The sequence below is a fragment of the Pollachius pollachius genome (assembly GCF_949987615.1).
Source record: "Pollachius pollachius genome assembly, chromosome: 7".
NCBI lineage: Eukaryota > Metazoa > Chordata > Actinopteri > Gadiformes > Gadidae > Pollachius > Pollachius pollachius.
In genome coordinates this window covers 25,015,873-25,043,683 of record NC_136940.1, presented here as the reverse complement: position 1 = coordinate 25,043,683, position 27,811 = coordinate 25,015,873, and the positions used below count along the sequence as shown (strand labels likewise).

Below are 27,811 nucleotides of genomic sequence, written 5' to 3'. Positions count from 1 at the left end.
CAGTGGACTTGGAATTAAATTGAAACACGATGGTTAGAAATATTAGTACATATTAGATGGCTTATAAGGCAAAACTTATGCAAAATAAGAAAATGTCAACGAGCAGTAAAACACAATTATCGACTCCTTAATGAGGTCACAATATGTAGGGCATATGTAATTATTTTTTTTACCCATGTGACACTATTCCAGTGTCACTACAGTGTTACTGACCCAAACCCGGGGGTTTGATCCAGGATGAGAGTTATAGCCGACAATAGGTTTCAAGAGTGCGAGTCCTCATCCTTCACCGACGAGGATGAAATCATAGAGGATTAGGATCACATGTGAATATCTGTCTGAGTTTAAAGTCTGAATTCTGACTTTAAACTCTGAACTAAAAAATATATTCACATGTGGCCCTAATCCTCTTCCGTAGTACATGCATTTGTGTCAAACGTTTGGAATCCTCTGGATCTACGAGGCGGACGTTCGGTTCAACTGGGGTGCATACATTCATCCTATTAGGGCCCATGTGCTCCATGCTCCCTGCCCGGTGCCAGAGGGGAGGATGAAGGAACTAAGCCAGTTATAAATGGCAAAGGTGCACTCGAGTGTTTTCATCCAGGTGCATTGATTTCATTAAAATTAAACTTGTTATCATCAAATTGTCAACATCAAAAGTAACTTTTGTGTTTCAATCTTGGCCGTCCTGTCCCCCTCATCGTGTGTCAGTCGTTTTTTTTTATTTTGGGTTATGACGTCATGTCTACTGTCTGAGAGGAACGCGCGCGGTGGACACGTAGGGAACTGCGCAGCCAACGTGCGCACGCACATTATTCGTCGGGATCTTTCAGACTTTCATCAATCGAAATTACAGAGGGAAGAACACCCTGCTTTGTCATCGTTCCAGTATTATTTGTTACCGGTGGCCACACCGCAATAATCAGTCCGGTCCCAGGTCGCTTCCCGGTGTTTTCCACTGAAGCTTTCTGACGTAATTTCCTCCCGGTTGTCACTTCCGGATGCGGTAAGGAGAGAAGGGAAACACTCGGCAAAGCAGGGGTTAATTTAAATGACAGCCGCGACTGTAAAGTTAGTTGAAACATAAAGTGCATCGATCTTGATACTAGCCGCAGTGTTATCTCCTGGCCGGTGTCCCGGTGGACTTGGACCGGGGCGGAGAGACTGGACTCTCCGGTTGTTCGTGACTCGCGTTACCGACCGCAGAAAACGACGAGCTTCACGGATCAACAAACGGTGGAAACACGGAACTGTGCCGTGTGGATGTTTGATCCGTAAAACCGAACCGAGCGATTATGGACTTGGTTTAATGTGTGGAGATCCGGATCGGGTGGTTTTAGTTTAGATCGGCTTGTAAACCCGGGAGCCAGCTGTCAACAAAGCTAAGCCAAGTTTTAACGAGGGGACGGATCTGCCTTTTTCTCTTCACTTTTACAGACTTCAGAGTTCAATCACTCGTTATCCTCTGATCGATGACGGACATGGATCCGATGTGGACTTCGATATCAGAACTCTGTGCGGTTCTTACGGGCTGTGAATAACGCGTTGGCCCGCGGGCTTATCTTCAGCTTACTCCTTCCGCCTCCTGCTGACTGGACGCTTTAACTTCTGCTGTCATTGTGTGTGTGGCAATCTTGCTGTGTGGAACTGTTCCTTTAGTCTGTTTTATAACTTATTGAACCTAAATACGACCTTCATCTCAACAGGTATGTTTTCTTTTACCGTCATCTGCACACATTATACGACAAAACATGAACACTTAATTATTTGACATTGTTGTGATCTAAAGTCTGTGCTTATTGGTCAATCGGCGGATTCACTTCATTGCTTGCATAGAGTGACAACCGAAGTAAATTCTGTACAACTCTTCAGCCGAGAGGAGATGAACCAGCTAAAGCAGAATAGTCATGAATTATACAGAATGATAATGTCCACATTACAATGTCTAATAAGACCAAACTTATATTTATCTTCCCTTAATCGCATGTGCAGTCAGGAAGACACAGGATGCCTTATACGCCACCACATCATAATCACTGCATTGTCTCAACACTGTGATCAATGCGTATTCATTAGACAGTGATCCCCTGTCCATGCCCCCCTCTCTCTCTCTGTCTCTCTCTGTCTCTCTGTCTCTCTCTCTGTCTCTCTGTCTCTCTGTCTATCTCTGTCTCTCTCTCTCTCTGTCTCTCTCTCTCTCTCTCTCCCTCTCTCTCTCTCTCCCTCTCTCCCTCTCCCTCTCTCTCTCTCTCTCTCTCTCTCTCTCTCCACAGTACACTATGAACGGCCTTTCTCTGAGCGAGCTGTGCTGCCTGTTCTGCTGCCCCCCCTGCCCCGGCCGCATCGCCGCCAAGCTGGCCTTCCTGCCCCCCGAGGCCACCTACACCCTCCTGCCCGACCCGGACGCCGGCCCCGCCCTGCCCCCCGGGGCGGCGGGCGGCCTGGGCTCCGTCAGGTGGAAGCTCCACCTGACGGACCGCGCCGAGTTCCAGTACTCCCAGCGAGAGCTGGACACCACCGAGGTGTTCCTCACGCGCTCGGCCCGCGGCAACAAAGTGGGCTGCATGTACATCCGCTGTGCCCCCACTGCCAGGTGAGTCGTTCCCCCCCCCCCCCCCCCCCCCCCCATCGCGCTGTCATGAACTGATACTCATGAGCAGGTGGCTGAGTAGTGCCTTGAGCTTGGCAGCTCCCAGTTGTGTGGCTGGTTGTTGTGCCGGGAGTCCCAGTCTCTCTGTGTGCTGCTTCCCCCCACCCCCCTCATCCCTGACATCCTGTTGTGGTTGAAAGGCTTCACCTTCCTGCTTTGTCGTCTGCCTCTTCTCTGTATTGTTTATCTTTTTAATTTTCTTTTGCTTTTTGTTTCACTTCTTCATTTTGCAGGTTTCAACGTGTTTGTGGGGTGAATTAGCCACACTCACAGACAGATGCCCTCCTTGCTGTTCTTTGCTTCCTCTGTTACTCCTAAATTCCCCAAATCAATGAATAAGAAATAGAGGTGGTCACGTTACCGACCTATCAATCCTGTCGTGAGGGCTATCTAGCATTACCCTCTTGAATACGTTCAAACTTAACCCAATATGGCAGCAGTGTCGTGTTCTGGGTGGAATGCCTGGGAGCAAAGCATTAACTGCATCGGTGTCTAAACAAAAAGCCCCTTGGAGAAGTATACTTTCACAATTTCTGTGGTTTCCATTTCTCTAAACAGCAAAAGGTCATAAATAAAGGGCCAGAGCCAGCGGATACCCTGCTACTAAATGCCCAGAAGTACAAGTGATTTGAAATGGATCCAGCCCAGGCCGCTATTGGCAGTGAAACACCTGTTGGCAGGAGACAGACTTCAAGGCTTCAGTCTATCGTCTACAAGTCCATACGCTGGGACGGATAAACTGAAAGTTAGAATGATAATGAGGACATTACAGGAGCAAGATAGAAGGCAGATTGTCCAGAACTCTGTCACCAAATTCCTTTTTAAAGCTGAATTATTCTGCTTTATTAGAAAACCCCACTAAAAAAACATTTGATTTTGTTTTGTCATTTCTCATGATTCAGTTAATTTGTGTGACCTATTTGAAACAACAGTCAACATTAAGGGAAATGGCCTCTTAATGCCTTTAACCAAGCAGTCAAATCGTTTAGTTTATAAAAATAGCACAAAGGTATCATTTAATCAAAAATACCTTATTAACAGTTGAAACCTTTTGGTCTCACAAAGTCTTTGTGAACTTATTGTGTGTTTATTGTTGACTAAGATATGTAGAGTTGTTCAACAGCGGTTAACAGCAGACCCAAGATCTGTTACTTGGGTCGACTCGGAACGCTTATTTTCTTTAACTCGTAGGCTGAAGGTGTCATTTAGACTGGGGTTTACCTAACCCTTCAAATCTCCCTCCCTCTCCCTCTCCCCCCCCCCAGGTTCACGGTGCTCTTCTCCCACGGTAACGCGGTGGACCTGGGTCAGATGAGCAGCTTCTACATCGGCTTGGGGACGCGGATCAACTGCAACATCTTCTCCTACGACTACGCCGGCTACGGCGCCAGCACGGGCAAGCCCTCGGAGAAGAACCTGTACGCCGACATCGACGCCGCCTGGCACGCACTGCGCACGCGGTACGGACAGAACGCCGCTGGGGGGGGGGGGGGTTGGAGACTGCCAGGGTCTTGAAGGATGAAGTAAGCCTTTAGATGGAGGAGTTTGCAGATGTATCTGCGAGCTCAAGCTCATGTTTTAGTTCTGGAATATGCCTCCAAACACCCCCTTCCGTCCGGACAGATTTTCAGCAGTCCTGGCCCGGGTCAGGACCAATCAGAACGGTGTACTGAATAGGGGGCGGGTTTGATACGATGGCTGACTCTGCTCTACGTGTAAAGCTCTTTGGATAAAAGATGTCTACATGGCACAATGTACTTGAATGGTAAATGGACTGCATTTACACAGCGCTTGTACCCAAAGCGCTTCACAATATTGCCTCACATTCACCCATTCATGCACGCATACACACACCGACGGCGGTGTGGGCCATGCCAGGCGACAGCCGGCTGGTCGGGAGCAGTCAGGGTGAGGGCGTCTCACTCGGGTTCACCTCGACACCCAGCTAGTCGGAGCCGGGGATCGAACCAGCAACCGTCAGGTTACCAGCGGACCCGCTCCACCTCCTGAGCCACTGCCGCCCCAGTACCAGTAGTACTTGTTTCCGGCCCAGAGGATATTGAATGTGTTCCCTTCCCCCCAGGTACGGCATCAGCCCTGAGAACATCATCCTGTACGGCCAGAGCATTGGCACGGTGCCCACGGTGGACCTGGCGTCGCGCTACGAGTGTGCCGCCGTGGTGCTGCATTCCCCGCTCACCTCCGGCATGAGGGTGGCGTTCCCGGAGACCAAGAACACCTACTGCTTCGACGCCTTCCCCAAGTGAGTCCCGCGCCCGCCAAGCACTACACAATTATATTATTATGATCATTATAAATGAATCTGTTGATAGTACTAATATAAAAAGGACAAAACCGAAATCACACTAGTCCACCTTGATGCCATCATTTGTGAATCCTCCGTGTGGTGTGTGTGCGTGTGTGTGTGTGTGTCTGTGTGTGTAGGTGTGTGTGTGTGTGCAAGTGAAGAAACCATTAGGGTCCTCATTTTATTTCCTGGTTAAATATTGCATTGAAGGGTAAACCATCTCTTAAATAACTAACTCTAAAAATATTTGCTTAATATTTATTTATGTGGGGTATATAGCAGTGCTATAGATTGATCCTGGTCCAAATCCTAACTTTAATGCACAAGTTTTCAAAAGTATACAGTAAGAGGTAAATATATACTCGCCCTCTGTTGGTTAAACCATGCTATTGCAAGGTGTTTACACTGACCAGGTAACCTCAGACCAACATTCTGGCTACACCCTCCCTAAAGCTGTCTGTAGGCGATCTGAAAGAGGGCGGTTTGGTTTTCCTTTTACGATTTAATTAATTTACCTACTCTTGTTAAACCGACTGCTGAGCTGCTTTGAGGAGTCCTTTACGGGTTGACGTTGCACAGCCGTAAGTTGTCAACAAGCTCAGAGGTCGCTCTCTGAGGTTAACCAATCAAATGGCTTTTTCCTGTCCTGTGCGTCTCGCATCAAAGCGCTGGTGCTCGCACCTTGCCCGTTTTGCTTCAGCACTGATGGGTGCGGACTGCAGACGCTTCATGACGTGTATCTGAATTCACTGTTAAGGCAAATTTATGGTTCCGCCTCAACGCAACGCAAGGGGCTTTACGGACCCATTACGTCCTTGCCGACCGTAATTGCGGACCGTCCTTGCGTCCACCGCAAGGGCCGGACGTGCGCCTCCCAAAAGGCGCACGCAGCAGCAAGGGCTGTGATTGGTCCGCTCAAAACCACTAAGCGCTAAAACCCGACGCAGAACCGAAACGGGTTCACGACTGCGTCGAGGCGTCGTGTGATCCTTGCGTTGCGTCGGCGTGGAACCATAACTGAGCCTTTAGTCACTCGGGTTAAAAGCGGCGGCTGCATTGCTAATACTAACGGTAATCTGTGCCTCCCTCCCCTCCTCTCCCTCCCTCCCCCCTCAGCATCGAGAAGGTCTCTAAGATCACGTCCCCGACGCTGATCATCCACGGGACAGAGGACGAGGTGATCGACTTCTCCCACGGCCTGGCGCTGTACGAGCGCTGCCCCAAGGCGGTGGAGCCCCTCTGGGTGGAGGGCGCCGGCCACAACGACATCGAGCTCTACTCCCAGTACCTGGAGCGCCTGCGCCGCTTCATAGGGCAGGAGCTGGCCGCACAGCGCCCCTAGAGGTGGGAAGGGGGAGTGCTCCTCCCCTCTCCTACTGACCCCCCGTCATCGTCGTCGTGGGCGTGCTACTGACCCACAACCAGACGAGGATCTCCCTGAAATGCGCTTACCAAAGTGTAGAATCACAACCCGCCTCTCCTCCCTCCAGAACTCCAGAAGTTTTTTTTTACAGGAAGCCGAGACTACAGGAAGCCGAGACTACAGGAAGCCGAGACTACAGGAAGCCGAGACTACAGTCAGCAGCACCAACACAGCCAGCGTAGGCGGAGCCAAGCATGCTCCCCCCCCCCCCCAACGCCTCTTCTCCAAGACTCACCTGTCCTGGGGCCTGGAGCCCAGTCCCATGCGTCTCCCCAACATTCGGCTGGTGTTGGGGGTCTCTCTTAGAGCCAGCGCCTCCATGTGCTGCATCTCCCCCTCGACCTGGGGCATTTTATTTCTCAAATGTAAAACTTTTAGTATTTAGTGTGTTTTGTATGATAATGGTGAAACGCTTCGATCCGTCGATGCATTCTCCCTTTCTAATTCGTACATCGTTCTATCGGGTTGAAACCAGTGCCGCTTATTATGACTAACGAGACCAAGATGTTTGGTGACACATGCTCTGCTGCTATGCTCCAAGTAACCGCGCGTCAAATGCACTATACCCCGCCGCGTTTTGACTCTGTACCCCTCGGAGTGACGTCCGAGTGCTCAGTCGTTTGTACATATTCGGGTGGATGTAAACCCTGCTTTACGTTTTGATAATCCTTGTAACATTAAAGTAGTGGTTGGTCCAACACTGACCTCTGTGACCCATAGACCCGCTGTTTGTTTTGTTTTAGCGGTGTTATTTACGGGGATATCTCTTGACGGCTAATGATATCTTTTCTGTGGGCTCTTCTTAATCAACTGGTGGTGAACATGGTTTGTTCACGGTCCTGCAGATTTAAAATACAGTTTGTTTTTAAGGCATTGGTTGAACGCCGACTCACCACTCGTGCACATCCAGTTTGTATTGTTGTATTTAACAGATTACATTTGCCTGAAATACCTCGTAACACTTTCCAGACTTCAGACTCGACCACAACATTGGCAGTATGTCCCTTTTTGTGGTTCCAGTTTGTTAAGACTCTGGCTTGAGCAAAGCTAAAGGTGTATACTTGGTTGTTTAACAAAAACCAAATGGTATTGTTTAGTTTGTGTGTGCCGATTAAATGTAATGTTTATATTTCTACCAAAGACTAAAGTGCGTCTTTCTCTATTTCCGGCTGGCAACTTGTCCCTTAATATGCAGTTTTAACAAGAAATGTAATTTTTTCATTTTGCCCTGGACACAAATTGTAAAGCATTCAGCAAAACTATCATATTTTTCTATCGTGTCAAGACTCGTGTTTTCCACTCTCACAAGAAAAGATGTTAAATTCTAAAGCCTGCCTGGGCAGTTATTTCATATTGCTTTGCAGGGAGGTAAATGCAATACAACCAAATCTGTAGTTTTGTAGAGCAACTGTTTATGGGCACAATATGGGCCCTGTTTATGAGTCTGTGTGTGTGTGTGTGTGTTTTTGGTTGGTCAACACATATTGTTATGCTGTTGATTCAAATTATACAAAATGTATTCATTGTTGTAAATAAAGATATTTTCCTCCTCCATGTATTTGTGGACTTAATTTGTTCGTATTCCATTGCTGTGTATAACATTCATTAGCTTCTTAAAAGGAGAAAGTCATTCCATTGACCATTTCATCCATGAGCTAAAGAAACCGTCCTTAAAACCTTTTGACCATAACAAACCTTTGACTCATGACCTCTGACCTATTGGTCGTCAGAAGGTGAGCAGCTTTCTTCCGGAATCCAACTTTGTTTTGAAGATTGTTTGGTGTGGGGGTTGGTGAGGAGGAACACTAGTTGTCATAAGCTCTAGTCATATGCTTGTGTTTACTCAAACGCTTTACTTTAGGTTATGAAAGAGTGTTCTCAATCTAGTAGAATGGGCTGTAAAAGTGTAAGGAAGGAAAACAAACAGGAAGATCAGGGTATATATATTGTCACAACATTGTCATTTGAAATAAGGTAAACTAAAGCATCCCATTTGAAAACACTTCAAGATAATGAACACGCACCCGTAGAGATGACTGAAGACGCTGTTCTTTATCCTTAAAAAGTTGCTTAGCTGTTTCCGTTGGGAAACCATCAAGGGACGCATTGAATACTAAGTTGTTGGACGTGCTCTCATTTTCTTTCCTTTTTATCATTCTTTCACGCTATCACATCTGAAAACCAATGACCCAACAATTGAATGCGTAAAACTCCTAAATAGTTAGCCATGACGCTGTTGCCTTAGATGTGTTTGTTCTAAAGCATGCTCTTGAAGATGAGCCAACCCAACCTGTGGAGTCGGTCAAAGTTCTGGGGAAATCAGACCACTAGGGCGGTGAAGTTATTAGTGTCAGCTCAGGAAAGAAAATTCCCGACCGCTGCATTAAGTCAGGAGAACCTTCCTTCCACTCAGCGAAACGACCGGAGCTCTGTCCGGGCGAAGCCGCGACCTGTACACGGACACAACACCGGACATCGTTGTATTCTTAGCGGGGTTGGGGTGACACGGACAAAAGACAACAGTGGCAGTTAATGATAATAATTTATTTAGGTGGAGGATGAGGAAGAGGAGTCTTTGGCAGTGAAGAAAAAAGGAACCGAGGGCTGTTCCATGACGGTCTGGTAAGTGCTGCCGGATGACATTAAGGCCGTAAACAGGTACAACACGAGCCAGCAGTTTAGATTAGAGTGTGTGTGTGTGTGTGTGTGTGTGTGTGTGTGTGTGTGTGTGTGTGTGTGTGTGTGTGTGTGTGTGTGTGTGTGTGTGTGTGTGTGTGTCCCTCTGAGATATTCTAATGAAATAATAGTTTAAAAAAAAAAAAAGATCTGGCTCTAGCATTTATCTGACAATATAACAATTGTTATTTTTCATTTTCTGGCCTTTAAGGTACAAAGACATAAAGAAAGAAAACTCATACAAAATACAAAGCCAATTCATTCAGTGAGAAGTGAGTCAACCTCAAAGCGATCGATTCGTCCTCCGATCTATTTACATCCTGTACGAGGCCCCGCCCCCTGGCAAGTGCAGCTCTAGAGAGTCAAACCATAAAGGCCAATCAGGGGCACGCAGGCATCCGTTCCCAGACTCTGTCATCCAATCAAGTAAGCTGTACCACTAGGCCCCGTCTCTTTATTTTTTATTTTGGTTCAAGAGCCGAGGAGTAGGGTCGTGGAAAATACCACTTGGTTGGAAGGAACGCAGCTGAAATCCGTTCTCCATGCCCTGAATATAGGGCCGTTAAGGGAATCTCAGTACTTGTTAGGGACTTGTTAAAACCAAGTAAGGGAACCAATCAGAATGCAAGCACACTGCATTCGTCACACAGCTCACAATATGAGAGGGATAGCGCTTTAGTGCACACTGTGCACACAAGGGTTAAAGACAGTAGGAAAGCGTTTATAACATGATGTCACAGCTCCTGCCAAACATAGATCAATCAATTCATTAATCAATTCATCAGCACACCGACGAATACAGGAGTCCATTCATTCATCAACAAGTGACGGGAGACATCCCCGCGCTCCCCTCACATTATCAAGCCAATTCGCTGAAACGCGGCCATCATAGAAAACCATTATAGGAGATACTTCAAAAAAGAATACTGTTGGCGGTCTTAGGAGTCAGGGCGCTCCTGCAGTGTGCAAAATGAGCACTAGAGGGCACTGTCTCACTCTCCAGTCACAGCGTCAGAGGAGCGCTGAGACCCCGTTAGTCCCTGAGAAGGGCTTGGAGAGGTCAAACCAGGTTACGGTTGAGGTTAAACCAAAGGTCACGCCGGTCCAACGGCGTCTCTCTTAAAACGTCCGTCCGTCCCTCCGAAGACAATCCGTTAGAGCTCCTTTGAGCTGAAGAGTTCAATAATCAATCAATCAATCAATCAATCAATCCACCCATCAATCCGTCGCTCGTCAAACCGTCCGTCGGCGGTCCTGTGGTTGGGGGGGGTGAGGGTGGGGTGCCGGGGTTGTCGTCGTCCCCCCCTCCCCCCCTCCCCCCCCCCTCACAAGGGCACCTTGCTGAGGCGGAGGGAGAGGCTGGAGCGATGCCCCGCCCCCCTGGGCAGAGAGGCGCTGCAGCGGCTCCGCAGTTGGACGGGACGGCCCACCGAGCCCCGCACACGCAGCAGGAAGTCGAAGTTGGCCGAGGTGTTCATGGCGTAGAAGACGTTGGCGTTGTCCGGGATCAACAGCTCTGATGGGAGAGAGAGAGGGGGGGGGGAGAGAGGAGAGAAAGAGGGAGGGAGAGAGAGGGGGGGGAGGGAGGGAGGGGGAGAGAGAGGGAGGGAGGGAGAGGGGGGGGAGAGAGAGGGAGGGGGGAGAGAGAAAGAGAGAGAGAGAGAGAGAGAGAGAGGGGGAGGGAGATAGCGAGAGGGAGAGAGAGGAGAGGGAGGGAGAGAGGACAGAGAGAGAGAGAGAGCGAGACAAAGAGAGAAAGAGAGAGGGATAGCAAGAGCGAGGGAGAGGGGGGGGGGAGGGAGGGGGAGAGAGAGGGAGGGAGGGAGAGGGGGGGGAGCGAGAGAGAGAGAAAGAGAGAGAGAGAGGGGGAGGGAGATAGCGAGAGGGAGGGAGAGAGGACAGAGAGAGAGAGAGAGAGAGCGCGAGACAGAGAGAGAGGGAGGGAGGGAGATAGCGAGAGGGAGAGAGAGGAGAGGGAGGGAGAGAAAGAGAGAGAGACGGGTGAGTATGTTTCTTTTGAGGACGTGAGTTAGTGTGATATGTGCGGCAAGTCTTTTAATAGACAAACCGTTGCCTGTAATTGGAGAACAAGTGAAGAGTATGCGTGTATTTCGTCAAGAGAAACTATCCTTTAACCATATGACCAAAATGCTGTCTCAGGAGTTTTAAATAGTCTTTATTGACAAAGGACGGAGTTGGATTTAAGTAACACTGGGCTTTTTTTTTATTAACAAATAGATTGTCCCATATCTTATTTATGAATGAAAGGTTAAGCAGTTTAAATAACGTAATAATGACTAATAGTACCAATAGTATATGAATAAGTTATTCTTGAAGGAAAGTTATTCATATAAATAATAACTTCTAACCGTTCTCTCCGATGAGGAGAGTTATAAGTTATTTAGAATGAGTTCCAACTCATAGCCTTACCCCTGTCCTCAGAGACCAGCTCATAGCCTTACCCCTGTCCTCAGAGACCAGCTCATAGCCTTATCCCTCTCCTCAGAGACCAGCTCATAGCCTTATCCCTCTCCTCAGAGACCAGCTCATAGCCTTACTCCTCTCCTCAGAGACCAGCTCATAGCCTTAGCCCTCTCCTCAGAGACCAGCTCATAGCCTTATCCCTCTCCTCAGAGACCAGCTCATAGCCTTACCCCTCTCCTCGGAGATGACCTGCACCAGCTCGTAGCCGTCGTCGGGCTCTGTCTCCAGGTTGTGTTTGGCCATGGCCCTGGAGATGACCGCGGGGGTCTTGTCTTGGCTGGTCAGCTGTGGAAGGGAGAGGACACACCAGGTCAGTCCCTACGTCGCGTGGGGCTTGTGTGTCTTTAGGGGTTGAGGGCGGGGTCATTTCAATGGGTCGTGCGCTTGTAAAGTCATTGAAGAGCTATAAAATAACTAACTTAGAATTCACTTCGTAAAAAGGTTATACATCTCCTGTAAAAACTTCAGCAGAACCACTGATACAAAAATAAAGAACTATAATAACCTTGCGTTCTGACTGCTATAGTGTCCGGTGATCTTAATTTAGGAACTAGGTTGTGTCACTCTTGGGACTTTTTCGGGAAACTATTTTTGTTGCATACTTGATAGTTCCCAGGTGCACACACACACAGGCACACACACACACACACACACACACACACACACACACACACACACACACACACACACACACACACACACACACACACACACCTTCACCGACCCCTACACCATCACACACACACACACACTTTTACCCACACACACACACACACACACACACACACACACACACACACACACACACACCCCCCCCCCCCTCACCAGGATGCTCTTGTAGAGGTTGCCGTTGCCCTGCTCCAGGCTGACCCTGATGATGCAGGCGTCCTGGGCCTGGTGGTTGTACGCCGGGGGCTGGGACGGGGAGGTGGGGGTCATGGGGGTGAGGGAGAGGGAGCGGCGGTGGGTGCAGGGGGCGCCGGGGAGCGAGGGGGAGGCGGGCGTCATGGGAACGCTGGCGGAGGAGGAGCTGGTGTCCATGGAGTGGAGGGAGGTGCAGGAGGAGGAGGAGGAGAGCTGTGGGGAGAGACGGAGACCGGCGTCAGACCCCCCCCCACTGGTCCTGATGAGAGCGCTGGGACCCCCCAGTGGGCCCCAGGGGAACGGATCCATCGGTTTATCGCTAGTGAGATAACCTAACCCGTCATCGACACCCTGTATCACTTCAGGGTCAGCGCCTGAAGCCAAACTATGACCACCATGGTGGGCATTGTATTAAGTATTGATTTGAGGAAAACCCTTGACACTTGAGTATTTAGGAACAATTATCGAAGAAGAAACTACGACAATAAAGGCCGAGGGGCCTTGGGTGACGGCCGTAAAGGGTTAAGGATCGGCGCTGACTGAGAGACATTTACAAAACGGGCTTGAATGACACCGACCGCACGGATCCAAGCTCTGTGAGACCACCGGGCGCCTCTGAGCCCACCTTGTTCTGCTGGCCGTCCGAGGAGTGGACGGGGGCCGGGCCGTCGCTGTCCGACGGGCTGCCCGAGTCGCTGGACGAGACGCTCACGGAGTCCATGCTCTCCCCGGAGCTGCCAGTAGGGGGCGACCGGGGCATCTCTCTGACCGGAGAGCTGGCTGCTGCCACATCTCCGCCCAGAAACATCCTGAAGACGGAGAGAGGGAGGGAGGGAGGGGGGGAGAGGGAGAGGGGGAGGGAGGGAGGGGGAGGGGGAGGGAGGGAGAAGACAGAGAGGGAGGAGGGGGTTGGAGGGAGAGGGAGAAGGAGGGGGTTTGTTACTTGAGAATCAAGCGAGTAGGTCATCGCAGTATCTTATCATGAAATCCCCAAACCTCCCCTGGCTGACGAAATACATCATCCCCCCCCCCCTCCCCCTCCTCAGAGAGGTCGGAGGACCACGTCATGGTAGTCTGAGAGACAGAAACCACGCTTTTTTGTTGTTCTATCCAGCTGTTTGCTGGGCGGTGTGTTCTCCATGTTGTGGTTCTGTGGTGCTGTTTGCTGGGCGGTGTGTTCTCCATTTTGTGGTTCTACGGTGCTGTTTGCTGGGCGGTGTGTTCTACATGTTGTGGTTCTATGGTGCTGTGTGCTGGGCGGTGTGTTCTCCATGTTGTGGTTCTACGGTGCTGTTTGCTGGGCGGTGTGTTCTCCATGTTGTGGTTCTGTGGTGCTGTTTGCTGGGTGTTCTCCACGTTACTCACAGGCTCAGTCTCTTCACCATGCTCTTGCGGGGTTTGGGGGACGTGGGACTGCTGTCGCCAAGACCCTCGATCTCACAGGACAGCGCATAGCTGAGGAACACATCGGGTATCACTAACAACAACTGGATGAAGATATATGTATCTGTGTCTATATATATATATAAGGCAGGCAGACAGACAGAGTGGGGTTAAGCGAGAGTGGACTAGTCGAGGAGCTCCACTAGCAGACGATGGACAATAGATCGATTGGGAGCATGAAAGGTTGAGTGATGGGGCAGAGGAAGAGAAAAGGAGAGGAGAGGAGAGAGAGACAGAAAGAGAGGGAGCAAAGGAGAGAGAGAGAGAGCAGAGGAAGAGAAAGGGAGAGAGGAGAGGAGAGAGAGACAGAAAGAGAGGGAGCAAAGGAGAGAGAGAGAGCAGAGGAAGAGAAAGGGAGAGAGGAGAGGAGAGAGAGAGGTTTTATTGTGTCCGTGAACATTGAGCCCATCAGGCTGTGTCCTCAACAAGCTAATTACCTTTTATGCAACACCTAATCTGATAACAGAGCAATGAAGAGGCGCGGAAGTGATGTGGAAGACGTGAATGTCCTAACACTAATCTAACACACACAGACACACACACACACACACACACGCATGCACACACGCACACACCTGTCCTCCTCGCTGTGCTGCGGCTGAATCCTGAACCACTTCAGGAAGGCGGGCTCGGGGGTCAGGCAGTAGCTGTTACAGGCAGACTGGAGCAGCTTGATCTGAGCTATCACCTCAAACTCCTGGAGAGAGAGACACAGAGACAGAGAGGGAGAGGGGGAGAGAGAGAGAGAGAGAGAGAGAGTGAGAGAGAAAAGTAAGACACAATCTCCGACGGGTCACATGTCCACTCTCAAAGTATCACAGGAGAGCACAACTTACCCGGCGTCTCTTCTCAAAGTTGATCAGCCCCCCCTGCGGACGACACAAAGACAGTTATGTCAGCCCCCCCCGCTGAGAGCAGACCCCACACCCACATGACTGCATAAAGCGTAGATAAACGGCATTAGGTTGACCGCCCCTGGAACGGGACACGCCGAATTCCTCACACACACGGTAACTTACAGACCCAGTGTTGACTCAGAGGGTCTCACACAGTGAGAGGAGTGACAGAGGAGTGAGAGAGGAGTGCGATGGGAGGGGGAGAGGAGTGAGAGATGAGTGAGAGAGGAGTGAGAGGAGTGATAGAGGAGTGAGAGAGGAGTGAGAGAGGAGTGAGATGGGAGGGGGAGAGGAGTGAGAGATGAGCGAGAGAGTAGTGAGAGGAGTGATAGAGGAGTGAGAGAGGAGTGAGATGGAATGGGGAGATGAGTGAGAGAGGAGTGAGAGAAGTGAGAGAGGAGTGAGATGGAATGGGGAGATGAGTTAGAGAGGAGTGAGAGAGGAGTGAGATAGAAGGGGGAGAGGAGTGAGAGATGAGTGAGAGAGGAGTGAGAGGGGAGTGAGAGAGGAGTGAGGTGGAAGGGGGGAGGAGTGAGAGATGAGTGAGAGAGGAGTGAGAGGAGTCAGGTGTGAGAGATGCACTCGCTGACCTCCACGAAGTCGGGCAGGGCGGTGTCCAGCATGGTCAGGTCTGTGAGGAAGGTTCCCAGGTACGGGATGGTACCCTGCATCGCACCCTGCAGAGAAACACACACACATTAGATCCATAACGTTAGACAAACACACACACACACACACACACACACACATACACACACACATTAGATCCATGCTGTAACACACATGCACATACACACAAACACAAACACACACACTTTAGATCCATACTGTTACACAAACACACACACACAAACACACACACATTAGATCCATAACGTTACACACACACACACACACAAACACAAACACATTAGATCCATGCTGTTACACACATGCACATACACACAAACACACACACTTTAGATCCATACTGTTACACAAACACACACACACAAACACACACACATTAGATCCATAACGTTACTCACACACACACACAAACACAAACACACACACACATTAGATCCATGCTGTTACACACATGCACATACACACAGATCAGATCCACACCATTACACAAACACACTCACACTCACACAAACACACACACATTAGATCCATAACGTTAGACAAACACACACACACACATACACACACACATTAGATCCATATCGTTACACACGCACACAATCAAGCACAATCTCAACAAACAGTCCTGTATCCAACAGGCCTGTGTGTGTTTTACAGATAACAGGCGATGTTCAAACATAAACTCAACATGACCCTGATCAATTGAACTGTACTGTGCACACAGACACACATTGGCTCATAAATGATTTACATTACTCAGATACACCTGGCACAGCACAACCATTTCCATACAATGTAATAGGAGGGCATATGCCGTTAATAAACACATGTTTTTGTATCAAACCATAGAGCTGCTGGCTCCTGTTCCCCTCCAGTGCCTCACCGTGTCTCTCTGCAGCTGCAGCCTCTTCTGGGACCGCTTGTGGTGCTCCTTGGCTCGGCTGTCAAGGCTGGCGAACTTGGAGGTGCCCTCCTGCAGACCCCAACACAGACCCCCGGATCAGCAGAGCACTCAGACCCCAACAGAGACCCCAGATCAGCACACAGACAGCGCTCAGACCCCAACACAGCGTACTGACCCCAGGTCAACAATATTTTTAATTAACCTTATTTTTATTCACTCATTGTTAATAAAGCTGTTGTCATGAAGTACAGTAGGTAGAAATTGTCAGTTGATTATTATTTTTTTTTCCAGGCAAATAAAAACACCATTTCAAACAATCTTCTTGCATTAAGTCCCCCTTTCTGAAAGTTCGGACGCTCTACCTAAACCATTCTGTTCTTGTTGGATCCCACTGTGACCAGTAGGGACTGGTGAACCGGGTGAACTCACCCTCATGAGCAACTCTCGGCTGGTCAGGTAGTTGTTGTGCTCCGAAAAGATGTCCGACAGCTCCTCAAAGGTCTGCATGCTGTCTCTGTGACGACCAAACGCACGGGGACGGTTACAGAGGGAAGGAAGCCTTTACCTCCACCTCACTGAGTGTGAGTGTCGCCGGGTGCGTTGAGCGGGGGAAAGCCGCTCCTGTTCAAAGGTTCTGGGGCAGGTTCTTACTTGTGCACGCAGGCCCAGGCCCTCTTCAGCCGGTACAGCGGGTTGGACTGCAGGGCCGACACGATGGCACGCAGCGACGAGAAGTTCTTACGAATGCGGCACTCCTGGAGGAGAGAACAGAACGGCCTTCAGTCCTCGTCCCCCTGTCCAGCCCGGCTCCGACTGTATAGACTATGAGTCGGTGTGTGTGTGTGTGTGTGCGTGCGTGCGTGCGTGCGTGCGTGCGTGTGTAAGTGTGTGTCTGTGTCTGTGTGTGTATATGTATGAAGGTATGTATCTATGCATGTGTGTGTGTGTGTAGTTGTGAGAGGGTGTGTGCGTGTGTGTGTGTGTGCGCGCGTGTGTGTAGGTATGTGTGCGTGTGAGCGTGTGTTACCTGGGCGATGTCGATCCAGCGCTGGATGACGCGGGCGCGGAGGTGTGGCCTGATGTGGCGATGCCGCAGCACCGTGCTGAGTACGCAGGCCGCCACGGCGTTGAACTGGGTGATGGTGGCACGGATGGTGGGCGCGCCCCCGTGCTTCTTCTGCTTCTTGTCCCGCTGGGACCAGGTGGATCCCAGGCACTGGTGGGCCACCACCTTCTGGAACAGCAGCTGGACGGGGCGCAGAGAGGGGGGGGTATTAAAGCTCTGCTCGCCACCGCCTTCTGGAACAGCAGCTAGACTTTGAGTGGTAACCCGAAGGTTGCTAGTTCGATTCCCGGCTCCTCCTAGGTGTCACTGAGCAGGTCTTATCGCTGGCGTGTAGGTCTCACCGCGTCCATGAAGGTCAACTGCTCCGCCACAAGGTTGGCGTCGAAGGACAGGAAGTCCTCTTGGACGTCGACCTCCACTTCCTCTTCCTCGCCCAGGCAGAAAGGGCTGCTGCTATGGAAGCCGCCTAAAATAAAACGACACACCCAGACAAGAGTTGCGGTGACATTGGCCATGAAGAAGCCTCTTCAGAAGGTTTCCTTGTAGGACGGAGGCAGGTGTTCCTCACAGCCCTCATCATGGCTTCTGAGGAGAGCTCTCTCTGTCCATCACTAGCTCAGTCCACTACTCTGGCCCCGGTACATGAGAGAAGCAGATTAATGATGGTGAACATCCCATCTTTCAAATCTGTGAACCTCGGTACTCAAATATCACTGTGTTCAAAACGTTGAGCATCTTCACCAGAACACCAACAATAAAAGTTGGTCAAAAAGATCTAGAATTTGATCAAATGGAAAGACGGATGAGTCGGTCGATGGCGATGGAGAATTGAAGACACTCATTCCTATTCTGGGATTAATGATGCACGACATATCTTTCAAATCTGTGAAACTGGAACACCACTCTATTTAAAAAGTTAAGCATCTCCACCAGAACACCGACTTCAACGGCCGCTAGAGTTGGTCTAACAGATCTAGGATTTGGAGGAGCTCCACCCTGTGTGAGTGGAGGTGGTGGGAGCCCTCACCGTCCGCCTCGTTCGCCCCGGCCTGGCTCTGCAGCTGCTCCAGCAGCCCCTGGGCCCGTCGGAGAGGCTCCGAGCCGGGCAGCGTCCTCCGCAGGTAGGCGATCATCCGCTGGAGGCACGGGTAGTCCGGGGGCTCCTGGAAGTCCTCGGGACACTGGTCCAGCCAGGCACGCAGGATCGACGCCAAGGCACTGGGATAACACAGGGAAGGTTACCGCCAAGGCACTGGGATAACACAGGGAAGGTTACCGCCAAGGCACTGGGATAACACAGGGAAGGTTACCGCCAAGGCACTGGGATAACACAGGGAAGGTTACCGCCAAGGCACTGGGATAACACAGGGAAGGTTACCGCCAAGGCACTGGGATAACACAGGGAAGGTTACCGCCAAGGCACTGGGATAACACAGGGAAGGTTACCGCCAAGGCACTGGGATAACACAGGGAAGGTTACCGCCAAGGCACTGGGATAACACAGGGAAGGTTACCGCCAAGGCACTGGGATAACACAGGGAAGGTTACCGCCAAGGCACTGGGATAACACAGGGAAGGTTACTGAGAGAGAGAGGCGAGAGAGGGCGAGAGAGGGCGGGAGAGAGAGAGAGAGAGAGAGAGAGAGAGAGAGAGAGACAGAGACAGAAACAGAGAGAAACACTGACGAATCCCAGGGAAGAGAGACGGGCGGGGGGGATGTTAGGGGAAAGGAAGGAACAGTATCAAGAGAGTAAACAGTGATGATAAGACAGGCAGGAGAGGAGAAAGAGCCAAATAGAGAGTCCTTACTTCCTGATAGCACCTTTGGTTTCAGAGCCATGGCCTTTGTTGGTCTCTCCTCCATCTTCTTCCACACTTCCATATCTGAGACAAAGGATGAACCAAAGAGCACAGCAAAGGGGTTATTTTCTGCCTTTTGCTTGGGAAACGTTTTACTCTCAAGAGGAATAGGATTGGGTTTGAACTTTTAAAAAGGGGGGGGGAGTCGCAATTTCGATTTTAACATCAAACTATCACAAAATTAACATAATCGAGGTTTTCGATTCTTTTTTTTATTTTTTAAATTGTATGTTTTATAGAAAGGGCAGAACAGCTGATACATATCTGTATATTATTTAAGATTGGAACATTTTCTTTTTGACTATTTTGTGTATTTTTTTAAGGCGAAATTTCCAAGTTCTCAGTTACAACGTTCTTTTTGAAGAGACACGCCGAATAAACACAACATGTTTTCAAACTCAAAAATAATCGTTTGATTAATCGTGATTTCGACATTGACCGAAATAACCGTGATTACGACTTTCCCCATCATCGAGCGGCTCTACTTTTACCCAGGAGGGGGGAGTGTGTTTGATGTGTTTCTAGAGACCCTCCCCCCCCCGCTGACGTGGAGCGGACCCCCATACCTGTCCAGGAGCAGCTGGAAGACGGTCTGCGTGCTGGCGAAGGCGCGGTACGTGGACAGGAAGATGGAGGTGTAGGTGAGGTCGTTGTCCCCGAACGCCGTCAGCAGGGTCTCCACCAGGCGCTCCAGCGTTCCCGCCCGGATGCTCCGGATCTTGCAGGTCTCCAGCTGGCTGACGGTGTGGCCGGGGGGCAGGCGGTCGCCTTCCACCTGGAGACAGGACGGGAGGCGTTACAGGAGGACCGCCGAGGGGAAGGACTCAGTGGGGGAGAGGCACGTTTCAGTGAGGTGGGCTTTTCTTTGTTTAGGAGATTTTACGTTTACATTTTAGGGGATTTGACGCTTTTATCCAAAGCGACTTAAAACCATTCGTCCACATATTCACCCACCAACGGCGGAGTCGACCCCGCAGGGTGACAGCCGGCTCGTCGGGAGCAGTCAGGGCGAGGGCGTCTCGCTCGGGGTCACCTCGACACTCGGCTAGGAGGAGCCGGGGACCAAACTAGCAACCTTCCGGTTAACCGTCAACAAGTTTGTTATCTTTACAATTATATGTATTGATGCTCTGGCTATTTAATACTTTTGGGAATACCTTTTGGCGAATAGTTATAAAGGTGCTTAATAGAGACATGTATTTATATCAAGTCCCAACATAATACTGGGATTGATATGCTACATTAATAATCCAATATAATCCTAAACAGTATAACTTCATAAATATGGAGAACATGGGCCTACAGGCGGGATGGGAAAACTGTGACCACTCAGTCAATGGTGACCTATATATAATCCTCCCTCTTCAGCAGATGTGTCCGACCATTGTGCTCTCAAAGTAGAAAAGGAAGAGAAACAGAGGCAAAGTTTAGAGAGAGAGAGAGAGAGAGAGAGAGAGAGAGAGAGAGAGAGAGAGAGAGCGAGGGAGAGAGAGAGAGAGAGAGAGAGCGGGAGAGAGAGGGACAGACCTTGGTGCAGCTAGCTTGCTACGACAGGAAACACTCCAATCTGCTTTTAATCACAGAGTGCCCCTCCCTCCTCCTCCTCCTCCTCCTCCCGCTCAGAGAGGAGGAGAAGGAGAAAAGAGGAGTTCTCCCACCACTCCTCCCAAGATACCCACTCAATATACGCTCTAAAGTTGAAACACCCTGCACTAAATCTAATCACCAGGAGATTACCTTCAGTACTGTGCAATGCATAAAGACGCATCCCAGACTTGTTCTTGTGCCGTCCCTGGTGCCTCACAACACATTACACACGGACAGGCCTACCCCACACAACGCAGTTCTACAGTAGATCTCAGCGTTCTGCAGCAGTACAATATACCAGTGTTACCATCTCATTCCTACTGCTTCTTCCTAATGTTTCCTGTCTGCTCGCTGTGCAGAACTTTGGTTGTAAATGTGCTGGTTATTCAAAGAAATGAGTTCTGGGACACAATACCAAGATTGTTGAAATAGCCACCGACACAATATAAATGGTGGCCTGATGAATGCAGTTCTGTGGCAGATAACTCTCTAGTATTTTATGCGTGGGTATAATAAGTGGGTATTATTACAATCAGTATCCAGATAAACATAACAACAAGAAACACCAACATCCTGTTTTTTTTTTCTTGTGCAACAAGACAAGGCCTGTGGTTTACCACTTCCCTGTAAACAAAAAACAACTTTTTCTTCAAATGCATCATCTAAATGAGCATTGTAAGGAAACGGGAATGAATATAGAGAGATATTAAAATAGAAAATTCAGAATCTCCAGTGAAAACCCCAGAATGCAGTAGTGCTACTTTGCTCTGTCCATAACTACTTAGTTCATAGCAGAGCACTGCAGCAAAATATCTTTTTTAGTTTCATCCAAACATTGGTGGAGTTGTGCAAGACGCTCTTAAAAGCACCAAAAAATAACTCGGGAAAATCTGCCTTGTTACTCTGCGAGCCAATCATAAAACACCGTCAGAACTGGCCCACGAGCAGTTTGGCGGGCCGACAGAGCAGTCAGGAAATCACATGTTTTGGTTGCAAAGCCAAGCTCTGGTGAAACCGTTTTCAACACGCAGCTGTGGGTGTCGTCGGCGCTCGGAGAATAAAAACCAGAATGTTAACACAACAGCGATGGCGATGCCAGCGATAAGCCCCGCCCGGCCATACAGCGCATACAGTAGGCTCTCGCCCTCTATTACCCTAACCCTAGGCGCCATGAAGCCATGTAGCCAGATAGTCTGAGAGCTATACACGGCTATATAACATCAGATCAGGTCATATAACGGACCAGATGTGATTAGAAAGGCCTTTATCCCATCATAACAACATCCATAACTATTTCACCCGATCTAGTAAGGTGGATAACGTTCTCTCTCGTGAACCTTGCCAACGAATAAGTTATTCACATTCACAACATGTGAATTCAAATGAACAAAGGACTTCATTTAAGCTTGATGTCTAATAAGAATTATTTCAAAGAATCAGAGAGCCCCACTCAACACGGTTATTATGGCTGACCGACGCCCGGCCTCATGCTGTTCCTATCCCCCATACCGGGTACGGACATCAGCATGCTCTGTGATGTTCCCGGTGTTCTGATTCACCGTAGCCACCGGGTACAGACACCAGTCTGCTCTGTGATGTTATCGGTGTTCTGATTCACCGTAGCCACCGCGTACAGACACCAGTCTGCTCCGTGATGTTCCCAGACACACTCCCAGCCCTCCTCCTGGCTCTGCTACTCACCCCCAGCCATCTCGCTCCCTTGTTGGCGGCCTGCTGGATGTGGACCCTCTTCAGCGTCACGTTGTAGACCGCCCCTTCCTCCACCTCTTCCCCCCAGTCCTGCACCGAGCTCTGGGAACACACACACACACACACACACAGCGTTAGGAGAGGAGACACACAACGATAGGAGAGGAGAGGAGACAAACACACCGATAGGAGAGGAGAGGAGGAGGAGCTGGAGAGGGATAAGGAGAGGAGAGGAGAGGAGTGAGGAGAGAGGAGAGGAGAGAGGAGAGGAGAGAGGAGAGAGGAGAGGAGAGGAGTGAGGAGCGAGGAGCAGAGAGGGGAAAGGAGAATAGAGGAGAGGAGTGGAGAGGAGAGATGCCATTATTAAGGACTTAGCGAAGGCTGTGCAACTAAATACTAAAAACAAGGACTCCGTCGAAAACACACAGGAGGGAAGAGCGGTGTTCATGGAAACAGAAAGAAAACATGGCTCTGAGCTCGGCACGGGAACCTGGGGTCGAGTGAGTTTGACAGATTAAGTGAAAGGAAAATAATTATCCATAACAGCCCTCACAGAAAAGAAAAGCCACGAGAAGACATAAACATAAATATAAACTAAGACGAGATTACAGTGAGGAGACACAGGGCAGGGAGGAAAGATGGCCACCTTCCTTCCCTTCCCCTCAACAACAGGCAGAGTTTCCCCCTCTTCCCCAGCCTCTACATATATCTCTTCTCGCTACCCCCCCCCCCCCCCCCCCCCCCCGCTCTCTCTCTCCCTCTCAGAGGCTAACTGAGCTCCAGTTTGGGCTTTGAAGCAGAGGCTTCTAAGATAAACAGAACGAGACAACTGAGATATGTCTGAGGCCTTTTCCAGAGCCACGTCCCCCGATAGACGGACAGACTGAGAGAGAGAGAGAGAGAGAGAGAGAGACAGAGACAGAGACAGAGACAGAGACAGACAGACAGAACGCCCCTTTGGAAGGGAGGCTGAGGCAGGGAGCAAACAACTAAATCCCAGCCTGACGTCCGACAGTCTGGCTCTTAAAGGAGTACGGTATAATACACAGGGTACGTAATACAGGCGTGTATGAGGGGATGTCACGGCAACAGCAGCCCTCATTCAGGCTCGGGGGGAGAGCGCATAAAGAGAGAAAATAGGCAGGAGTGCAGTTCAATAAAAATATAAAAAATGTGCCCAGTCAGGGAGTGGTGGAGCTGAACAGGCCCGCAGAGAGGAGCAACAAAAGGCGAGCGAGGGGATGATCTGAATCCTGTTAAAGGGACCGTACAGCTCAGAGAGACAGCAGCCAAGTCCACGTTTTTTGCACGCCAGAACAAGAAGCTCACGAGCACACACACACACACACAGACACAGATCACAACAACAACATGAACTCACTCAAAGAAACACGGGCGGATGCACACATACACACAGGCACAGACACGCACAGTCACACACACACACACACCCATCCAGTTGAATCACAACAGAAGTCGCTGCCAGGTCTGCAACCGGCTGCATTAATCGCTCTCCCCTCCCGTTTAAACCGTCCAATGAAGGGGGGCAGAGGGGCCCCCCAGCTGTCAAAGGTCGCAGTCTGTCACCAACGACTCAATGGCATGGAGGAGAAAGTGATGCTCTTCATCATCATCATCCTACTCCTCGATGACCTAATGCCACCGCCCCCACAGGGTTTCGAAACGAGACGAGGTAGTACAGTAAAAGAGATAAAGAGAGATAGAGAGAGAGAGAGAGTTAGAGCCCTTTTTATCGCTGAAGGAAGTGGGCCAGCATGAACGTATTCTAAAAGATCGGCAGAGCCTGCCTGACTGTACTTCCGGTCCATTTCCTGTACAGTGCTGTTTTTCTTGCCGTCAATGTGTCGCCCATCGCTATACTTGTCACTACATGTCTGTCCTTCTCTCCTCTTCTGTCTAACCGGCTCTCTCCTCCGCATGCATGTCTGTGTGTGTCTCTCTCTTTCTCTCTCTGTTCCTGTTTGAATCTCTTTCTGACTGACTTTCTTACTGACTGGTCATCCACTCACTGTCCCACTGTGCCAACCAACCCTTTAGTCAGCAAATAAACCAGACCTACTGGCAGGGCTGCCCCTGTGTGTGTGTGTGTGTGTGTGTGTGTGTGTGTGTGTGTGTGTGTGTGTGTGTGTGTGTGTGCGTGTGTGTGTGTGTGCATGTCCATTTGTCAGGCCCAGTAACCGATAAACACATCAGTCCGTGAGTCATGGAGTCCACACACACACTCCCAACACAATAGCATACAGCTCCTAGCTGCTGTCCCAGCCGGGCTGCTGAGTTCACAGTCTAAAGAGCAGGCAGCGCTTTGTCAGGGAGAGAGAGGGAGAGAGAGAGGGGGGGGGGGAGAAAGAGAGGGAGAGAGAAAATGAAAGCCAAGAGAGAGAGGGAGAGAGAGAGAGTGAGGGAGAAAGACAGGGAGAAAGAGAGGAAGAGAGACTAAATGAAATGCAAGAGAAAGAGAGAGGCTGAGAGGGAGAATGAGAGGGAGAAAGACAAAATAAAAGCGAATAAAAAGACTGATGTTTTCCTGTAAAGGGTTTTAAAAGCTCAGGATGTTTTGTGAATCACTTGTGGCTTTTGCAGAACTAAAGCCTCCAATCCCAGTCTTTAAGCTATCAGGGGGGAATCCAAAACACTACTTTGACATGCAGTTATTTGGGTTTAGTAAACAGAAAAACTGCCAAGTTGGAGGGTCTACAATCTCATAGACACACACACAGACACACAGTCACAGACACAAAGACACACACACACACAGACACAGACACACACACACTTAATTAAAACAGCGTACACAATAGAGCGATCTGAGACTTGATAAAAAACAAAATAGACTTCTCGGTAAAGGATATGCGCATGAATGAGACAAGCAACTGGGTGTAAACACAAGACGAGATGTTTACTTTGCAGAACGGAGAGCTCCGTCCGATCCCACAGTCTAGAGATGCTCCAGAAAGTGAGAGGACAACGTGAAGGATCGAGAGGGGGGGAGGTGGACTGGGTCTAAAGTAAATAGCAGACTATTCATCCATGTCGTCCAACAATACCCCCAGTGGAACACATCTAAGGGGCTCTGGTGTTTATCGGCGGAGTGTGAAACAATGCGCTGGAGATAACTACTGTGGTGTCGGTGGGTCTTTATGTGTTGGGGGGCTTTGTGCTATCCTCTCCTAACCGCAGCTGGGACCCGTAGAAAACAAATCGCCCTGAGGGTCTAACCAATTGTTCCCTGACTCAGAGCTCCCCGACTAAGTTCAGTTTCATATTCAAAGGGGGGTGTGTGGGGGGGGGGGAATCTAACGGACCAGGGATAATATTCTCGCCGAGTGTCGCCTTTTCCTCCCCAAAGAGGCAGTTGGCACGCTCGCAGTAGCGGTTACAGGCTTAAAAGTCCGACACGAAATGCGAGGTAAACAATTGGAACTCACAACGTCCAAATGTATCCCCCACCCCCCCCCCCCCCCCCTTCCTCTACCCCTTTATCCGCTACTTTCCCAAGCCAAATACCCCCCCGCCAACCTCCCGTCCCAGCCCCCCTCTCTCTGACTTCAGACCTCAAAATCAACAACAGTCCACATGACGGAAAACGGCGGAACTTTTTTTCTTTACCATCTTAGATTTCCAGGCGAATTTCATGGTCAGCGTTTCTCTCATGATCCGGGGACAGCATCGGAACACGACTTAATCCGCTCCGGGTAAATCAACGTTTTAGTGCCGCGGCGCACGACACGGCGCTCCCCTGGATTCTCTTCTCTCGCTCCACACACACGATTTCGATTCTTCAGAATTCTCTTGTCTGTGTTCTATGTTCCCCCCCTCTCAAACTCCAAGACCTCCTCCTCCTCTCTCTTCACCGGACCCCGTTTTCTCCCCGCTCGCGCTCTGTGGCTGCATGGCCAGACTCCGCCCCCCCTGCGCTAAGCCCCTCCCCCTGCACTCACGACGATCCCTCACGACTCCTCCTCCTCTCTCCCTCGCGCCCTCTCCTCTTTTTCTTTTTTTCTCTCTCCGGACTCGACTCTCCAGTTTTACGATAAGTCACAAGTTGACATGATCATTTCAAGAGACATCACAAATATAAATCACGTACGTTTTTTGTTTTTTTTTGGGTGTTGCTGCGTCCAGCTCGTGGGACGGTCGCGTGCCTGCTGCATGGGACAGTCCTATAATCCACGCACGGTGACGAACATGACGAGGGGGGCCGTGCAGATGTTATTACAACTCGCTATTGTTCGTGGCAGGGAATAACAGAAAGGGCGAAGTGTGTAGGTTTATATTCAACACAGAACCACTTTGTATAAAAATAGTGAGTTCTGCACCCCACTCCATAATGAATCATGGAGATTCTCCCTCCAGACTCGACCCTATTGTATGACGGACCGATATCATAGAGCCTCAAATGAGCCCCTTGTGTCTCTCTGGAGGTGTGTGCGTGTGTGTGTGTGTGTGTGTGTGTGTACGTGTGTGACTGTGACGACAACGTGTGAATGTACTGGGACACATACGCGCACCCCTCCTACGACCCCAGAGACGTCACACAGAGCGTCAGTGGTCACACATCACAGAGTCACGCAGGCCGTTGTCGCGCACACACACAAACACACACACACACACAAACACGCACACACACGTCATGCAGAGGTTCCCAGCCCAGAGTGTGGTGTACAAGCTAAAGGGTCCTGGGGTCAGGGGTCAGACATGGGGGTCAGGGAGGTCCTCCACGTGTGTGTGTGTGTGTGTGTGTGTGTGTGTTTATGTATGTGTGTATTTGTGTATTTGTGTATGTTTGCATTTATTTGGGCATATATGCATGTGTGTGTATGTGTGTATGTATGTGTAGGTATGTGTGTGTGTACGTGTGTGTATGTGTATGTGTCATGAAGCTTAAAAAAACCAACCATAAAGCTTCTATCTTTCTCTATTTCTATCTTTTGTTTCTGAAATGTAGCATTTAAAGTAGTTTCCTTATTTAATGAATTGTATGTACTGGTATGTTCATTTTACTTTATGGGTTGTAACTTCATTGTCGAATGCACTTAATGTCACTTTGGATGAAAGCATCAGTGAAATAAAAGCAATGAATGTATGTATGTTTAGTGTGTGTGTTTGTGTGAATGTTTGTTTTGTGTGTGTGTGTGTGTGTCTGTTTGTGTATGTGTGTGTGTGTGTGTTTGTTTGTGTGTGTGTGTGTGCCTGTGTGTGTGTGTGTGTGTGTGTGTGTGCGGTTGGCGTGCATGTGTGTGTGTGCTTTTTAAAAGCCCATCAGTGGGTCTGGTAACAGCGGTGGGG

The 27,811-nt window shown here is 49.7% G+C and overlaps 2 protein-coding genes across 2 annotated transcripts; one reads left to right on the top strand and one right to left on the bottom strand.

Annotated features, from left to right (window-relative positions):
- Positions 1 to 922: 922 nt before the first annotated feature.
- On the top strand, positions 923 to 7,938 carry abhd17ab (abhydrolase domain containing 17A, depalmitoylase b). Its single transcript, XM_079739974.1, has 5 exons — positions 923 to 1,709; positions 2,277 to 2,596; positions 3,919 to 4,113; positions 4,737 to 4,916; positions 6,078 to 7,938. The coding sequence occupies exons 2-5, from the start codon at positions 2,283 to 2,285 to the stop codon at positions 6,301 to 6,303; spliced, it is 915 nt and encodes a 304-aa protein (XP_079596100.1). The 5' UTR covers positions 923 to 1,709; positions 2,277 to 2,282; the 3' UTR covers positions 6,304 to 7,938.
- A 1,137-nt stretch (positions 7,939 to 9,075) lies between these two features.
- Positions 9,076 to 26,360, bottom strand: rgl1 (ral guanine nucleotide dissociation stimulator-like 1). The gene is made up of 18 exons (XM_079739166.1): positions 26,132 to 26,360; positions 22,496 to 22,606; positions 19,774 to 19,982; positions 19,157 to 19,231; positions 18,375 to 18,565; positions 17,689 to 17,813; positions 17,309 to 17,527; positions 16,933 to 17,036; positions 16,711 to 16,795; positions 16,261 to 16,350; positions 15,338 to 15,424; positions 14,688 to 14,720; positions 14,427 to 14,548; positions 13,774 to 13,863; positions 13,034 to 13,217; positions 12,370 to 12,621; positions 11,715 to 11,829; positions 9,076 to 10,576 (listed from the first exon to the last, which is right to left on the bottom strand). The coding sequence occupies exons 1-18, from the start codon at positions 26,174 to 26,176 to the stop codon at positions 10,386 to 10,388; spliced, it is 2,328 nt and encodes a 775-aa protein (XP_079595292.1). The 5' UTR covers positions 26,177 to 26,360; the 3' UTR covers positions 9,076 to 10,385.
- Between the last annotated feature and the right edge of the window lie 1,451 nt (positions 26,361 to 27,811).

Excerpts from the sequence above, each read along its gene's own strand:
- abhd17ab (XM_079739974.1), top strand. The coding sequence starts at position 2,283 with ATGAACGGCCTTTCTCTGAGCGAGCTGTGCTGCCTGTTCTGCTGCCCC. Across the intron at positions 4,114-4,736 it reads TGGCACGCACTGCGCACGCG|GTACGGCATCAGCCCTGAGA; the intron begins GTACGGACAGAA and ends CCTTCCCCCCAG. Across the intron at positions 4,917-6,077 it reads TGCTTCGACGCCTTCCCCAA|CATCGAGAAGGTCTCTAAGA; the intron begins GTGAGTCCCGCG and ends CTCCCCCCTCAG.
- rgl1 (XM_079739166.1), bottom strand. The coding sequence starts at position 26,176 with ATGAGAGAAACGCTGACCATGAAATTCGCCTGGAAATCTAAGATG. Across the intron at positions 15,425-16,260 it reads TGCAGCTGCAGAGAGACACG|GGTGCGATGCAGGGTACCAT; the intron begins GTGAGGCACTGG and ends GTTTCTCTGCAG. Across the intron at positions 13,218-13,773 it reads ATGGTGAAGAGACTGAGCCT|GATGTTTCTGGGCGGAGATG; the intron begins GTGAGTAACGTG and ends CTCCGTCTTCAG.